Source organism: Erpetoichthys calabaricus, chromosome 7 (assembly GCF_900747795.2).
Source record: "Erpetoichthys calabaricus chromosome 7, fErpCal1.3, whole genome shotgun sequence".
Taxonomy (NCBI): Eukaryota; Metazoa; Chordata; class Cladistia; order Polypteriformes; family Polypteridae; genus Erpetoichthys; species Erpetoichthys calabaricus.
The window spans coordinates 187,633,485-187,650,941 of NC_041400.2; the positions used below are offsets into that span (position 1 = coordinate 187,633,485).

General features: G+C 45.6%; 1 protein-coding gene across 1 annotated transcript in view; it reads right to left on the reverse strand.

Annotated features, from left to right (window-relative positions):
- Nucleotides 1-17,457, reverse strand: part of dnah6 (dynein, axonemal, heavy chain 6) — a 439,386-nt gene that overhangs the window by 279,467 nt on the left and 142,462 nt on the right. The window contains exons 26-29 of the mRNA XM_051929949.1: nucleotides 14,510-14,623; nucleotides 14,285-14,410; nucleotides 10,467-10,622; nucleotides 6,704-6,865 (exon numbers count right to left, since the gene is read on the reverse strand). Coding sequence (XP_051785909.1) covers nucleotides 6,704-6,865; nucleotides 10,467-10,622; nucleotides 14,285-14,410; nucleotides 14,510-14,623 — 558 coding nt within the window. The remainder of the gene's footprint in view (nucleotides 1-6,703; nucleotides 6,866-10,466; nucleotides 10,623-14,284; nucleotides 14,411-14,509; nucleotides 14,624-17,457) is intronic.

Consider the following 17,457-nt stretch of genomic DNA (forward strand, 5'->3'; position numbering starts at 1 on the left):
CAGGTCACTCCAGAGGTGTTTGAGTGGGTTCAAGTCCAGGCTCTGGTTGACCAACTCAAATACATTCCCAGAGTTGTCCCTAAGCCGCTCTTGTGTTGTCTTTGCTTTGTGCTTAGGGTCATTGTCCTGTGTAAGAAAGGCGCTATATTGCGCCCGACCCGGCACAGACTTGACACGGGTGGCACGTATAAAATAAAAAGACTTTTATGTTTCTTCAGCTGGAGGGCGCGTCTTCCCCATGAACCCCCCAGCCACAACACAGTCCCAAGCACTAAACACTACAGTCGAAACACTCCTCTCTCTTTCACCATCACTCCTCCACAGCTTTGTCCTCCTTCCATCCGACTCTGGCCGTTGAGTGGGTGGTTGCTGGCTCCTTTTATGGCCCACCCAGATGTGCTCCAGGTGCTTAATCACCTGTTTTCGGTTGCACTCCCAGGTGGGGCTGAAGATTAGTTCAACTGGGCTCAGGGACCCATGCCACGTCCCCTGGCAGCCACCCCAGACCCCAACAGGGCTGTGGAGAACTCCATCTCCCATGAAGCCCTGCGAGAGACTGAGGCACTGCTCCAACCCAGAGGGGAGGCCATCCAGCGTCCAGGGGGAGGTACTGCACCGTCCAGGGCTGCACCCCCTGAATACACATCGAAGGGGCGTCCCAGCTGGGGCATAGGACCTGGCCGTCCACCACACCTGTCATTGCTCTGAGATGTTTTTCTTTATGGTGTGACAGATTTAGGGTCCCCGTGACCCCTTGAACCCTCAGACCACACATCAGACACCAGGTAAAAGTCCAAATATTATATTTATTAGGACAAAACGTGTACAAAGCACCATCTTCTCCACAATACTCAATAAATCCACAATAACCAATAAACAATACTCAATCCTCCACTCCCAGACGCTTAGCCACCCCGCCTCCCAACTCAGCTCGACGTCTGGGATCTCCCATCGTCCTTTTTTAATCCCTGACCCGGAAGTGTTCTCAATTCTTCAGCCTATGTGACCTCGTATCAATTCCGGGTCAGATAAAAAGTCCTTTTCTTCATCCTGGAAGCACGTCATTGTGATAATGTGCCTTACTGGCATTATCTGTAGTTAATGTTCGTCAAGTATCCTCCGCCGTGTTGAGAGGTATTTGTTTTGAGACAATCAAATTTAAAGTAGAAAGAAAGGAAACTTGCCTTTTTCTTTTTTTTTCTCTTTATAAGATTGCAGAAAGACGTCTTCTCTGACATCATTAGCGCCTTCTGGAGAGTGTTGCGGTGGGATGAGCTAGCAGTGAGGACAGAAGAGGAGACAGAGCAGCAAGTGGGATTGGTGCCAGACTTTGCTGAACCCACGTACCCGAGCCTGAGGAGGACATTTTTAAAGGACAGAGCTTTTTATGGACATTTATTTATTGCTGGTTTTTATTTGTCTTTTAAAGTTCTTATTCTTTTAATGTCCTGTTTTAATGAAGGGGGGCTTGGGTTGATTTTATTGTGGGATTAATTGTTTTAGTGCTTTTATTGTTTTAGTGCAGTGTAGAGTGGCCGAGCTGTGGATCTGGTCTCCAGTTGCATTGGGTTGGTAGTGGCGTGGAGCCTTCCCATGCAAGGAATCTTATGGAGGGTGGCATGTGGTGTTATGGGTCCACAGCTCTCCAGCAAAGGCCAGTTCGTTTTAAATAAATAATCGCCGCGCTCGCGGCTTAGCAAGGGGGCATGGTGACTGTAGTGAGCCGCAGGGCGATCTGCGGTGTGGGCGTTTCTCACCTAAGTCCACAGGTGAGAGACTGCCCATATCCGTGGTCGTTCCTGTGGCTAATGGGCTGCAGCTGCCATGTCCTCTCCGTATATATAGAGAAGCACGAGCCGGTTAAAGGAAAGACAAGTAAAAGAGAAGGAAACGGAGGTGGCAACAGGAAGGAAGGCGGCAAGAAGGAGAAAGCCGGTGCGGATGAGCTCGCGAGCGCTCGCAGGCAGCAGTGTGGAAGCCTGGGTGTTAGGCCGACACCCGGGAGTTGTAGTAGTGGTCGCTCCCGCTGAGTGAGCGAGTAGCGGGGGTGACCGGTGAAGGGCGACTGGCCGCGTAAGGCCAAGAAGGCAGCAGTAGTCGGGAGGCTTGGATGTAGGAGTCACAATGTGAGAGTCCTGGCCTTTGGGTATAAAGCCAAGCCTCGATCGGGAGAGCGGAACCGAAGCCAGGGATCGGGGAGCATCCAGATCAGTCATGTGGAGAGAAGGCCAGCTGCAAAAAGGGCGACTCTCCTGTTGCGTGGCCCAGATGGGAGAAGCAGGAGAGCTGGCAGGTAAAAGACACCGTATTTTAGATTGATTTTAAAGAGACTGCCTTCAGCATTGTTTTAACCTCGTTTTAAAGGATTGTTCTGTTTATTGAATTTAACCTCCACAACGTTTCTTTAATGGATTATTTATTTATTTATTTATTGAACTATGAACACTGCACTGTTGCACTTTGGATTTGTTGTTTAAATTAAAGCACTTTTGCACAATTATACATCATCCCCTTGCTCATTGTTGTTGCCTCACTGTCTAGCTCATCGGTGACATTACCGACGGTGTTGGGTTCAAGAGCTCCCTAACAGGAGATGGGAGCATGTTGCAGAGCCCGCATCATCACAGTCATTCCTCCTGTCGCTGTGACTAAGACGTACTTCCGGGTTATAGGGCACGTTAGAGTCTCTGGGCCTCCCTGCATCGTCCTCTGTTGGCCCCCAAGGTATCCAGCAGGGCTGTGAAGGAAAACTCCAATATCCATGATGCCCTTCCATGTTGCAGGGATGGCTCCATCTGGCGGCTTGGGGGTGTTGGCCGGGATATACGGCCGGCAATCCCTCACAATGGCTATCCCTATACTTTGCTCTGTTTGGCTTTCCCTCAATCTAAAATGACTTTGTATGCTGTATCATTAACAGCACCATTTAATGGAAACCAAGGGGTCTGGCTCAAACCCTGGAATCATACCTTCTCCACCAAACTTTACAGAAGGCGCTATGCAGTCTAGAAGGTAGTGTTCTCCTGGTATCCACCAAACCAGAATTCATCATCAGACCGCCAGATAGCGAAGGGTGATTCATCACACCAGAGAGTCCAATGGCGTCCTGCTTTTACACCACTCCAGCCGACTCTTGGCATTACAACATAGTGATGTTAGGCGTGTGTGCAGCTACTCAGTCACCGAAACCCACTTCATGAAGCTCTTGACGTACAGTTTTTTGTGTAGATGTTGCTTTCAGAGCCAGTTTGAAATTTTTTAGTGAGTGACGCCACAGATGGGGTGCCATGAGTCTTAGCACTGTGAGTGTAAGTGGTCCTCTTATTGTATGTGGGGAGTTTACGCGCTCCTCGATGCCTCCACTTCACAATAATAGCTCTTACAGTTGAGCTGAGGAGAAATTTCATATACTGACTTGTGGCAAAAGTGGCACTGTAAGTCACCAAGCTCTTCAGCATGAAATATTCTGCTGCCAAAGTTTGTCAATGGAGACAGCATGGCTACACACCTGTTCATTATGAAACACCTGAACTCAGTTGTTTAGAGGGGTGCCCACATACTTTTGGTCATATAGTGTAACATTGATTGGTTAAAGGCATTTCTGAACTTTAAAGCTGTGGAAACCAGGGGCGCTCCAGACATCCCAACCCCGACACAGGCAGGCAGAGACACGGGCACACGTTTATTTACAAGTGGGGAAGCGCTTTTGCCTCGCTCCCTACAGCAGCACAGTACAATACGGCAACACAATTCCTTCTCTTTCTCTCCTGTCTGCCTCCACTCCTCCACTGGCCAGCTTTGTCCCTCTTCCTCCCAACTCCGGCTACCAGAGTAGTGGCAGCTGGAATTCCAGCTGTGCTACAACCAAGGGCTCAGTCATTCTCCAGGTGCACCCTGGCAGTGGTCACGGGCCCCGGCAGGGTTGAGCTTCCATGCTCCACAACTGTGGCACTGCTTCAAACCAGGGGGTCTGCCCTCTAGCATTCCAGGGGAGGTAATGCCCTGGATAAGCTCTCTCTACTCCCAGTCCTTCTGGTGAAGAGGCATCCCGGGTGGCCGCCACAAAGGCAATCTGGGCTGTAATGTGGGAGGTGACTGAATTGGGTTGAGGTTAGTTGGGACAGACTGGTGGAGATCCAGACTGGCTCTGGTGCATTTTTAAAGGCCTCACACCATTTTCAATATGTCTCATTTAACTTCCTAGAGTTTACTTCTTTGAAAAAATTAAAACGGTTATCCATATCCAGTGATATACAGTGCATCCAGAAAGTATTCCCAGCGCATCACTTTTTCCACATTTTGTTATGTTACAGCCTTATTCCAAAATGGATTAAATTCATTTTTTCCTCAGAATTCTACACACAACACCCCATAATGACAACGTGAAAAAGTTTACTTGAGATTTTTGCAAATTTATTAAAAATAACAAAATTGAGGAATCCCATGTCCATAAGTATTCACAGCCTTTGCTCAATACTTTGTCGATGCCCCTTTGGCAGCAATTACAGCCTCAAGTCTTTTTGAATATGATGCCACAAGCTTGGCACACCTATCCTTGGCCAGTTTCGCCCATTCCTCTTTGCAGCACCTCTCAACCTCCATCAGGTTGGATGGGAAGCATCGGTGCACAGCCATTTTAAGATCTCTCCAGAGATGTTCAATCGGATTCAAGTCTGGGCTCTGGCTGGGCCACTCAAGGACATTCACAGAGTTGTCCTGAAGCCACTACTTTGATATCTTGGCTGTGTGCTTAGGGTCGTTGTCCTGCTGAAAGATGAACCGTTGCCCCAGTCTGAGGTCAAGAGCGCTCTGGAGCAGGTTTTCATCCAGGATGTCTCTGTACATTGCTGCAGTCATCTTTCCCTTTATCCTGACTAGTCTCCCAGTCCCTGCTACTGAAAAACATCCCCACAACATGATGCTGCCACCACCATGCTTCACTGTAGGGATGGTATTGGCCTGGTGATGAGCGGTGCCTGGTTTCCTCCAAATGTGATGCCTTGGAGTTCAAAGAGTTCAATCTTTGTCTCATCAGACCAGAGAATTTTCTTTCTCATGGTCTGAGAGTCCTTCAGGTGCCTTTTGGCAAACTCCAGGCGGGCTGCCATGTGCCTTTTACTAAGGAGTGGCTTCCGTCTGGCCACTCTACCATACAGGCCTGATTGGTGGATTGCTGCACAGATGGTTGTCCTTCTGGAAGGTTCTCCTCTCTCCACAGAGGACCTCTGGAGCTCTGACAGAGTGACCATCAGGTTCTTGGTCACCTCCCTGACTAAGACCCTTCTCCCCCGATCGCTCAGTTTAGATGGCCGGCCAGCTCTAGGAAGAGTCCTGGTGGTTTCGAACTTCTTCCACTTACGGATGATGGAGGCCACTGTGCTCATTGGGACCTTCAAAGCAGCAGAAATTTTTCTGTAACCTTCCCCAGATTTGTGCCTCGAGACAATCCTGTCTCAGAGGTCTACAGACAATTCCTTTGACTTCATGCTTGGTTTGTGCTCTGACATGAACTGTCAACTGTGGGACCTTCTATAGACAGGTGTGTGCCTTTCCAAATCATGTCCAGTCAACTGAATTTACCACAGGTGGACTCCAATGAAGCTGCAGAAACATCTCAAGGTTGATCAGGGGAAACAGGATGCACCTGAGGTCAATTTCAAGCTTCACGGCAAAGGCTGTGAATACTTATGTACATGTGCTTTCTCAATTTTTTTATTTTTAATAAATTTGCAAAAATTTTAAGTAAACTTTTTTCACGTTGTCATTATGGGGTGTTGTGTGTAGAATTCTGAGGAAAAAAATGAATTTAATCCATTTTGGAATAAGGCTGTAACATAACAAAATGTGGAAAAAGTGATGTGCTGAGAATACTTTCTGGATGCACTGTAATTTAACTCTTTCAGGGCTGATGTTGACTTTTGTCGAAATTCAGAGGTAGAGGACGGTAATCAACTGTAAACTGTGCCAAAACTTGCCCTTACTTTTATGTTTCACTCTCTTTGCTAGAAGGAAACTTAAGTAGCTTTGTTGATATAACCTTGATTCCCTGCATGAGGAGCGAAGAACAAAGAACCTTCTAAAATGGCATCCACATCTGGCGAGAGACTAAATACTCCATGGACGTTTTTACATATTATCACTGAATCGGACTCTGACTTGTCAGACTTGGAATTTGATGCAAGTGAGCAGAAGATGGACATCAAAATCAAAAGTGAGGTACCAGCATCAGCTGATCAGTTCCCAGTTGATCGTGGTGTTGAACACGTTTGTGTAGCTGATACACCTACAGCAGCATTCGCCTGGGAGGACCACCACTTATGATGACAAGAGGTACAAGCCATATTACGTTACACTGCGACTGCCACCGCTGCCCACCGGCTGTGCGAAGACAGTCAGGCAGCTGGCCCACCGTGCATTCCTGCTGGCCATTGAGGTACCCCTGCGCAGCCACTGCCGCCAGGGTTGTCGAACATACGCCAAAAGCAGCCACAGCATGTAGCAACAGACGTTTTATGTTGAAACCATTGCTTTGAGTTTTTTGGAAATTCAGCCCTCAAAGAGTTAAACTAAAGTGTACATGCACAGCTATTAATTCTGGTAATGGAGCTGAACAAAACACACTTTCAAAGAAATGCATGAAAAGTGAAGCCTGAAGTAGGCTTATATACACAGTGACTTCATTATGAATAAACAAACTGAATACCTTGTAATCTAAGCCATCTGAACAGTTGAATACCACACACTGGATTGCAAGGGCTTTGGCCAGATCTTTGGTGGTTTCTGTTTTTCCGGTTCCTGCCGGTCCTGCTGGGGCCCCACCCAAATCCAACTGCAGAGCTCCCATTAGGCAAAGGTAGCAGCGATCCTGGGATTAGAAAACGAAACACCAATTGAAAGTGTCAGGGGAAAAAAATTAAAAGTATGATAGCTATGATAACAGAAACATATTTGGTTATAAGCTAAAATCTATCCACTTGGTCAAAGCAGGACCCACAGCCAAACTCGCTGGACAAAATGCCAGGTTACCACCAGGCACACAAACAGCCAATCTACGTCAGAGCAACTTAGGCCATTTTCCAAGGAGAACATTAGAAAAACTCTGATGCTGTTCGGCCCAATGATCTCAAGTGTCCTATTCATGGATATTGTCCAAAATGACATCAAGTTGACATCTGAAGGTCCCTAAAGTCTTACTCTCCACCACGCTTCTTGGTAATTAATTCCATGTGTCTGTGGTTCTTTGTGTGAAGATAAAACTTTCTAACATTTGTGTTAAATCTGCTCTTAACAAGTTTCCAACCATTTTCTCATGTTCTTGTCTGACTATTTTACTAATTCCTTTCATAATTTTTAAACACTCCACTCGTGTCTCATCCTAATCTTCTTTTGCTTAAACTGTAAAGGCTCAGCTCTTTTAATCTTTCTTCGTAACTCATCCCCTGTTGCTCTTCTCTGGACCTTCTCTAGTGCTGTTATGTCCTTTCTGTAGCCTGGAGACCAAATCTGCACCCAGTACTCCAGATGAAGCCTCACCAGTGTGTTATAAAGCTTGAGCAGAACCTTCTGTGACTTGTACTCCACACATCAAGGCGCTATATAACCTGACATTCTGTTAGCCTTCGTATTGGCATCTGAACACTGTCTGGCAGTCGATAGCTTACAGTCCACTACGACTACTAAATCCTTCTTGTTGAACTCATTTTAACTCTTTTAGGGCGGATGTCGACTTTTATCGACAGGAGGGGTTGAAGGCGAATGTCGACAAAAGTCGACATCCAGGGATAGAGGGTGACAATCAGCTGTTAATGGCGACAAATCTCACTGTCACGTCACAGGCATTCCCTCTGTGCTTGGAGGAATGCTAGACTCGTTGACTCGGCAACTAATCCTTGCGTGTGCGTGAGTTGTGAAATGTAAACAATGGCAAGATGGCATTGACATGTGACAAAGGAGCAAAGCAAGTGCAGAAAAGAAAACACTCGGCAGACGTTGTTTTGCGCATTATCACGGAGTCGGACTCTGATTTTTCAGAATCGGATTTTATTGACAGTGATCAGGAGATCGAGCAAGAGAGTGAGAAGCCGGCATCAGCTGATCAGACACCAGCCGATGCCGCGCCAGCTGATCCGCTGTCAGTTGAGCACCTTCGCGCAGCCGATGCATCTACGGCAAGGTTCGCGTGGGATAAATACCCAGACATTGATCCGTTGAGAGCCGATCTGGCTACTGGACTTCACAAGACGGCATGGCTTGCTGTTGGACATGACAGGTCACCAGCTGTTGAACTACTACAGGCTGCTCTCTCCTGATGCTGCATTTCAGCTACTGTCAGACGAGACAAACAGGTAGGCAGAGAAATTTTTTGAATCGTGGGCTGCGCTTGCATCGCATTCTCGTTTTTCAAAGTGGAAACCTACAACAAAAGACTAGATGAAGCGCGCTGTGGCATTACAAATAGAGATGAGACAGAACTGGTGATATAACTTCAGGGAGCATTGGTCCAAACGTGCTTTGTCCCCTGGTGGCTTTGGACAGGTTATGCAGTGTGATGATAGGTACGTGATGCTGCAAAGTTTTATTCACTTCTGTAATAAACAGAAGCAAATCCCATGGGGTGAGCCAGGCTATAATGCCATGCATAAAGTTCATAAAGTTTCAGAAGATGAAAAGAGGTGACAATACGGTTTTCATGTGGGCAGAAAACTTGGTGGCAGTGGCATGGCATGATGGCAAATGGGTGACTTGTCTCTCTACAGTACACACTAACAATATATGTGAGAAAGTGCAGCAACAGACAATTGAAAAATAGGCATCAAAGCAACACGTATTGTAAGGAGTGCAATGTGGCAATGACTGAAATTGGCTGCTTTGAGCGAGATCAGACTTTGCAGGACTTTGCTCTGTAAAATGTATGTGATATGTACTGTATGTGAAATCATAGAGTATGCAGGCTTATACAACATGCAAGACAGTAACATTTGTCAAAAGTAAATATTTTTTGTTGATTTAATATGTTAAACAATTGCTTTGTGTTCTTTTTTAAAAATTGTTAGTTTTTGGAAAAATATTCAACCCTGGGAGATAAGAAACAAAAAAAAAATTAGCCCTAAAAGAGTTAAAGTCACCGACTCGATCCACTGGACTAATTCCCTTCATAATTTTTAAACACCACTCATGTCTCATCCTAATCTTCTTTTGCTCAAACTGTAAAGGCTCAGCTCTTTTAATCTTTCTTCATAACTCATTCCCTGTTGCTTTTCTCTGAACTTTTTCTTGTGCTGTTATGTCCTTTTTGTAGCCTGGAGACCAAAACTGCACCCAGGACTCCAGATGAGGCCACACCAGTGTGTTATAAAGCTTGCGCAGAACCTCCTGTGACTTGTACTCCACACATCAAGGCGCTATATAACCTGACATTCTGTTAGCCTTCTTAATGGCTTTTGAACACTGTCTGGCAGCTTATAGTGTCGAGTCCACCACCACTCCTAAGTCCTTCTCGATGAACTCATTTTAAAGTCATCGTCTCGATCCACTGGACTAATTCCCTTCATAATTTTAAACACTTCAGTCAGGTCTCCTCTTAATATTCTTTGGATTAAACTGTAAAGGCTCAGCTCTTTTCATCTTTCCTCCTAACTCATCCCCTGTAACCCCTGAATCAGCCTAGTTGCTCTTCTCTGGACTTTTTCTAGTGCTGTTATGTCCTTTTTGTAGCCCGGAGACCAAAGCTGCACCCAGTACTCCAGATGAGGCCTCACCAGTGTGTTATAAAGCTTGAGCAGAACCTCCTGTGACTTGTACTCCACACATCAAGGCGCTATATAACTTGACATTCTGTCAGCCTTCTTATTGGCATCTGAACTCTGTCTGGCAGTCGATAGCTTAGAGTCCACTACGACTACTAAATCCTTCTTGTTGAACTCATTTTAAAGTCACCATCTCGATCCACTGGACTAATTCCCTTCATAATTTTAAACACTTCAGTCAGGTCTCCTCTTCATCTCCTTTAAAGGCTCAGCTCTTTTAACCTTTCCTCAAAACTCATCCCCTGTAGCCCTAGAATTGGCCTGGTTGCTGATTTGGTCAACTAATAGCTAATTTGTCCTAATTTCTTATATCCAGATACTTTTAAAAATGTTTGAAATTGTCAACTACATGACTTGATACTTTGTTTCAGATTTCCAAGACCCAAGTGTTACTGGTTTAATTCCTAAATACACTTAAATTCCATTGTGTAGCTTTTCTATTCCACCTCTCCGCCACTTCTCTTTATCAGTTAACTAAATGATAGGACAGGCATGATTAAGAACTCCATTGCTTTTTGCCATATGATAATTAAAATTGAAAATGCTTTTCAAATCAAAACATTTCCACAGTGCAAATATTATGATGCTATTTTATATTTTTTTTTTATTCAATTCTTCAGTACATAAAAAAGAAAGAAATAAACTTAAACGTAACCTTACCGTCAGGGGGGTAATGACCAGGCGGGGGCATGCCCCAAGGTATTCATAGCCATACGTGTACTGTGATAAAGCCATCCGTGCCACGCAGTTGTCAATGTCCAGATCCCAGTAATATCGGAGCTGCCTCTGCCATTCAAAGTTTGAACTCGAATCCACCTAAAAAAGTAATCCATTATAATTGTTAAATGAGCATTCTAAAGGAACACAATGTCCGTGAGCTGACAATGAGCACCTGCCATTCCTAAATAGCTCCTAAGTTTTTTTTGTTCTTTCAGATCAGGGTTCTCAAACTGCGGTCCTGGAGGGCCCCAGTGGCTACAGGTTTTCATTCTGACCCTTTTCTTAATTAGTGGCCCGTTTTTGCTGCTAATTAACTCCTTTTCCTTTCATTTTAATTGACTTGTTTTATCAGATTTGTTCCCCTGAATTTCTTCATCGTTCCTCTGAATTGCTTCATTTCTTTCCTTAAACAGAAATGAAATGTGAAGCGAGGGAGCCAACAGAAGACCAACTAAGTCAGGGCCCCCAACTCCAACCAGTTGTTTAATTAGATGCCAAGTCTTGTTGTTAATTAAACTCGTTCTTTAATTTCCTGGCCTGTTGCTGCTCTCATTATGTAATAGCAGACATTTCCAAAATTATTGATTTTCTCTTTTCTAAGAGCAGATCAGCATTCCTGAGACCTTCACCTTTCTTTATTCTCAGATATTGTATGATGGACACAGTTTGCTGGTCCTGTTTTGGCTCATTTTGTATATTGTTATTGTTTGGCTGCTAATTAAGAATAAAGAAACAATTAAGGGGTCTGAATCTTCAAGAGCAGGTCAATTACAATTAATTCAAAAGTAGATAATTAGCAGCAAAAACAGGTCACTGATTAAGAAAAGGGTTAGAATGAAAACCTGAAGCCACTGCGGCCCTCCAGGACCGGAGTTTGAGAGCCCTGTTTTAGATGATGGATCCAATTCTGATCTTAGCTTTCCATTTCACTTTTGTTTTAATATTGGTATTGCATTTCTACCTCTTTTTCTGGTTTCATTTTGTTGTTTTGGGTGACACAGTGGTAGTGCTGTTGCCTCGCAGTAAGGAGACCAGGGTTCGTGTCCCGTGTCCTCCCTGCGTGAAGTTCTCATGTTCTCCCTATGTATGTGTGGGTTTCCTCCGGGTGCTCCAGTTTCCTCCCACAGTCCAAAGACATGCAGGTTAGACGGATTGGCGATGTTAAATTAGCCCTAGTGTATGGTGTGTATCTGGATATAAGATCCATCCATCCATCCATCCTCTTCCGCTTATTCGAGGTCGGATCGCAGGGGCAGCAGCTTGAGCAGAGATGCCCAGACTTCCCTCTCCACTTCTTCTAGCTCTTCCGGGAGAATCCCAAGGCGTTCCCAGGCCAGTCGAGAGACATAGTCCCTCCAGCGTGTCCTGGGTCTTCCCCGGGGCCTCCTCCTGGTTGGACGTGCCCGGAACACCTCACCAGGGAGGCGTCCAGGAAGCATCCTGATCAGATGCCCGAGCCACCTCATCTGACTCCTCTCGATGCGGAGGAGCAGCGGCTCTACTCTGAGCCCCTCCCGGATGACTGAGCTTCTCACCCTATCTTTAAGGGAAAGCCCAGACACCCTGCGGAGGAAACTCATTTCAGCCGCTTGTATTCGTGATCTCGTTCTTTCGGTCACTACTCATAGCTCATGACCATAGGTGAGGGTAGGAACATAGATCGATTGGTAAATTGAGAGCTTTGCCGTACGGCTCAGCTCCTTTTTCACCACAACAGACCGATGCAGAGCCCGCATCATTGCGGACGCCGCACTGATCCGCCTGTCGATCTCACGCTCCATTCTTCTTTCACTCGTGAACAAGATCCCGAGATACTTGAACTCCTCCACTTGAGGCAGGATCTCGCTCCCAACCCTAAGAGGGCACTCCACCCTTTTCCGGCTGAGGACCATGGTCTCGGATTTGGAGGTGCTGATTCCCATCCCAGCCGCTTCACACTCAGTTGCGAACCGATCCAGAGAGAGCTGAAGATCACGGCCTGATGAAGCAAACAGGACAACGTCATCTGCAAAAAGCAGTGACCCAATCCTGAGTCCACCAAACCGGACCCCCTCAACACCCTGGCTGCGCCTAGAAATTCTGTCCATAAAAGTTATGAACAGAATCGGTGACAAAGGGCAGTGCTGGCGGAGTCCAACTCTCACTGGAAACAGGTTCGACTTACTGCTGGCAATGCGGACCAGGCTCTGACACTGGTTGTACAGGGACCGAATAGCCCTTATCAGGGGGTCCGGTACCCTATACTCCCGGAGCACCCCCCACAGGATTCCCCGAGGGACACGGTTGAACGCCTTTTCCAAGTCCACAAAACACATGTAGACTGGTTGGGCGAACTCCCATGCACCCTCCAGGGTGTAGAGCTGGTCCACTGTTCCGCGACCAGGACGAAAACCACACTGTTCCTCCTGAATCCGAGGTTCGACTATCCGACGGACCCTCCTCTGGATATAAGATATTAGGACAAATTAGCTATTAGTTAATCAAATCAGCAACAAGGCTGATTCTACGACTACAGGAGATGAGTTCTGAGGGCAAGAACTCTGTCCGGGGTTTGTTCTCCACCTTGTGCCCTATGCTAGATGGGGAAGGCTCCAGCAGAAGCCTGCGACCACGTTGAGGACAAAGCAAGTTGGAAAATGACATTTTGTTTTTTATGGTCAGCTCTGCGGTAATTGGGTTGGGGGTCCAGCGGCTGTGGGGCATCTGTTGGTGAAGAAAGATTTAGTGATCTTGACTTTGCTGATGATACTGTCATCTTCAGCATTAATGGAGAGTCTGATCGGGGCTCTCGAGTGACTGAGCGAGGGGTCTGAGTGTCTGGGCTTGAGATGGTCTTGATAATAACCAACATCGAGGCCTTTAATGACCTCCTGGGCACGGCCATCAGCAGTGTGTCTGTCTGCGGAGAGAGTGTCGACCTTGTTGAGAGGTTTACTTACCTGGGCAGTGACATTCATGTCTCTGGTGACTCTTCCTATGAAGTCAGTAGATGGATTGGGAGAGTATGGGGGCATCATGAGGTCCCTGGAAAGGGGTGTGTGGTGCTCCTGATATCTCTGCATAACGACGAAGGGCCAAGTCGTTAGAGTCCTGGTGCTCCCTATATGGTTGCAAGACATGGACGCTATCCAGTGACCTGAGACAAAGACTGGACTCCTTTCGTACTGTGTCTCTCCAGAGAATCTTTGGGTACTGCTGGTGTGACTTTGTGTAGAATGAGCAGTTGCTCACAGAGGCCTGAATGAGGCACATTGTGAGGGAGCGTCAGTTATAGCACTATGGCCATGTGACACGATTACCCGAGGGTGATCATTGTTGAGGACCCGAGTGGCTGGACAAGGCCAAGGGGATGCCCACTGCTGGCTGCTGCAGATAGATGGTCGTTTTTGGAAGGTGGGACTGAACCATGTCTCTGCCAGGGGCGTTGCTAACCGGGACCCCGAGCTGAGGGTGCAGCTACAGGCTGTACCGATGCATGCTCCTCAACCTGTCCTTGCTACAGTAAATTGGGTTGGGGGTCGTGACACATGGTCCTGTTATGAATTATAGTTTATTAAAAATGTATTAAAAAATATCTTGTGGCTAAGGTTTGGCCATGTCCCTTTTTACACACCCACTTAACACCATCGACATTCCCTGCTCATCCACCTGCATTTGACGGACATGTTAGAATGTTTTAAAGCGCCATACTTATACTGTACAGTGGAGCCGCTTTCGAAAAAGAGCAGAACTTCAGATTTTGAAATGTAGATAAGTACCTTTTCTTTGACGAGTTCAGTAACAATGTCTCTTGCGTGCACATCAATCGTAATCAAGGCTGTTATGATGTTTCGGTGTAACTTTGGAAGGTACCCACAAACCAGTCCCGCTAAGGCATTCAAACGCTAAAAAAACGTAAAAGAGAAATAGAAAGAAATAATATCATGAAATATGATTAGCACTGCAACAGTGAGGGTACTTTCTTAAACCACTTATTCGTTTACCTCAAAATTCACTTTTTCAAATCCCACCAGAGCCTGGAAATGATCGTGATCGTCTCCTTCCAAGCACTGGGTTAAGTCCTGGCACCACATTAGCTGGGAGATGGTGAGAACAACCTGGAAGACCAAGGAAGGGAGCTGAGGTGTCATGTAAGAATACAGAAAAACAGCCACTCTGCTCAAAATCTCCTATATTACCTAAGGTCTTGAGAGTCAAGCCCAGATTAAGGTGCCCACAAGACGCCTGGTAGATTTAGCTACTTAACAGAGAGTTGACCATATTGTTAACAATGAAGCACAAAGACACCCGGCACAGTATTTCCCACTGTGCTTTTGGCATAAGTAGATTTGTCCGCTTCGCCAAGAGGGTTTGTCCCCTTTGGTCTTTACAGCGTTTGTAGACCTGAACGTTTTATTGAGCAAGCACGATTAATTGGTGAAAAGGCCTTTTTGCCTTTATGGACCCCTGGGTGTGCACCTAGAATCCTGGAATGCCCTTATGGTAATTCTATCCATGTCTGAGGTGCTCTTTCTAACTGGAGTTGCTAGCCACAGTTCTTTCCATGAAGAAATATTACAGGATATTTGCAGTTAGTTTTTGGGGGCTTGTCCCCTTAAGGCAGGGGTCCTCAGTCACGGTCCTGGAGGGCCGCAGTGGCTGCAGGTTTTTTGCTCCAACCCAATTGCTAAATAAGAAGCACGTATTGCTCAAGTAACACTTCTGCTTCATTTTAGTTGTCTCACTCGTTAACATTTTTGAACCCTTATTACTTATTTTAGTCTTAAACAGCTGTAGTCTTGGTTTTTAATGGCTCCTAACTAGCAGTAACATGTAAATGACAGGGCGGCGCGGTGGCACGGTGGGTAGCGCTGCTGCCTCGCAGTTAGGAGACCCAGGTTTGCTTCCCGGGTCCTCCCTGCGTGGAGTTTGCATGTTCTCCCCGTGTCTGCATGGGTTTCCTCCGGGTGGTCCAGTTTCCTCCCACAGTCCAAAGAAATGCAGGTTAGGTGCATTGCCGATCCTAAATTATCCCTAGTGCAGTGTTTCTCAACCTTTAAGTATTTGCGACCCAAGTTTTCATAACAGTTTTAATCGCGCACCCCATAATGTTTTTTTAAAAGGAACCCACTAATAACAATTTGTTATTTTTTAATTAATGATATATCATAGATGCATATTTTATTATACCTACTTAACTTTTATCGACATTTATCTAACTCTATATTTATTTTTCTAGTATCAGAATGTAGTTTAAGTTAATTTGTTTTGGTTTCAATAGATGTATCTTTCATATTTTCGATTCTTGTTTTCCTTTTTGCACATCTTCGCGCCCCCCCCCCTAGTGGTTTGAGAACCACTGCCCTAGTGTATGGTGTATACAGTAGAACCTCGGTTCACGAACGTCTCGGTACACGTACAACTCGGTTTACGACCAAAACGTTTGCCAAACTTTTGCCTCGGTTCACGACCACACACTCAGTATACGAACAAGCCAGTTTCCCTTTCGGTTTGTGCGCGCCAATGATTTCCGCACCTGTTGCATTGTTCTTGGTCAGAGGTGCGTGTGTGCGAGCTTTCACTGTGAACTCTTTGTTCTCTTTTTCATTTCCCTTCCGGTTCGTACGCACCGATTACTGTATTTAAGCACGTGTTCAGCCTCTCCCTGTTCATTGTTCTCAGTCAGACTTGCGTGCTTTACCTGTGAACTCTTTGTGCTCTACAGTATTTCGTGTGCTTTTGCAGTTAACCATGGCTTCTAAGCAAGTGAAGAGTGGTGAGAAGAAAGTGTTGCAATGTTACTTTGCTCTTTTTTTGAAATGTTTATTTTTTCCATGTGCATAAAACTCATTTAAAAAGAGTGTTTACAGCGATTGGGTTGTAATGCTATTAGTGTGAACTCCTGCAATGTTGCTGTCTTGGTTGGCTTTTAAATAAAGTTCGGATTTGTTCAAATGTTCCATTTTTTCCCCTGTGCTTAAAACTCATTTAAAAAAAGTGTTTATACTGCAATCGGATTGTAAGGCTATACGGGAACTGCTACATTGTTACAGAGAGAGGTTGGGGGGGGCTCACGTGCTGCTGAGAGAGAGCCAGCCTATGCATGCAGCTGAGCAGGGAACATGGGTGTTTGTGTCAGTGTTAGTCAATGTTTTTACATTAGTTTACTATTACACTGTGCATTCTATGGTGTAATTAACTATATTTGTGCTTAAAAATCTTTAAAAAAATATATTTACATACAGTTCGTACGGTCTGGAACGGTTTAATTGTATTTACATACAATCCTATGGGGGAAATTGCTTTGGTTCACGAGCAATTCGGTTTACGACCAGAGGTTTGGAACGAATTATGGTTGTGAACCGAGGTTCCACTATATCTGGATATAAGGTATTAGGACAAATTAGCTATTAGTTAATCAAATCAGCAACTGGATGAGTTATGAGGTTATGAGGTCAAGAACTCTGTCCAGGGTTTGTTCTTCACCCTGTGCCCTATGCTAGATGGGAAAGGCTCCAGCAGAAGCCCGCATCCCTATTTCTCTTCACAGTCCAAAGACATGCTGGTTAGGTGCACTGCCGATTTTAAATTGTCCCTAGTGTGTGCTTGGTGTGTGCGTGTGTGTGCGCACCATGCAGTGGGCTGCCAGGGGTTTGTTTCCTGCCTTGCGCCCTGTGTTGGCAGGGATTGGCTCTAGCAGACCCCCGTGACCCTGTAGTTAGGATATAGCGGGTTGGATAATGGATGGATGGATGGATGTAAATGACAAAAGAGACCAGCATTTCTCGATTTTGCTTGTTATCATTTACACCTCTGTGTGTGTTTATCATGCACTACTGGGTTTAACTAAATACTTGGAAGGAAAGTGAAGAGAAAAAAAGTGAAGGACTGAGAATTACTCCTCCATTTTAGCCTTCAGATTATTTGGATGATATGCTTAGAAAGGAGAAGA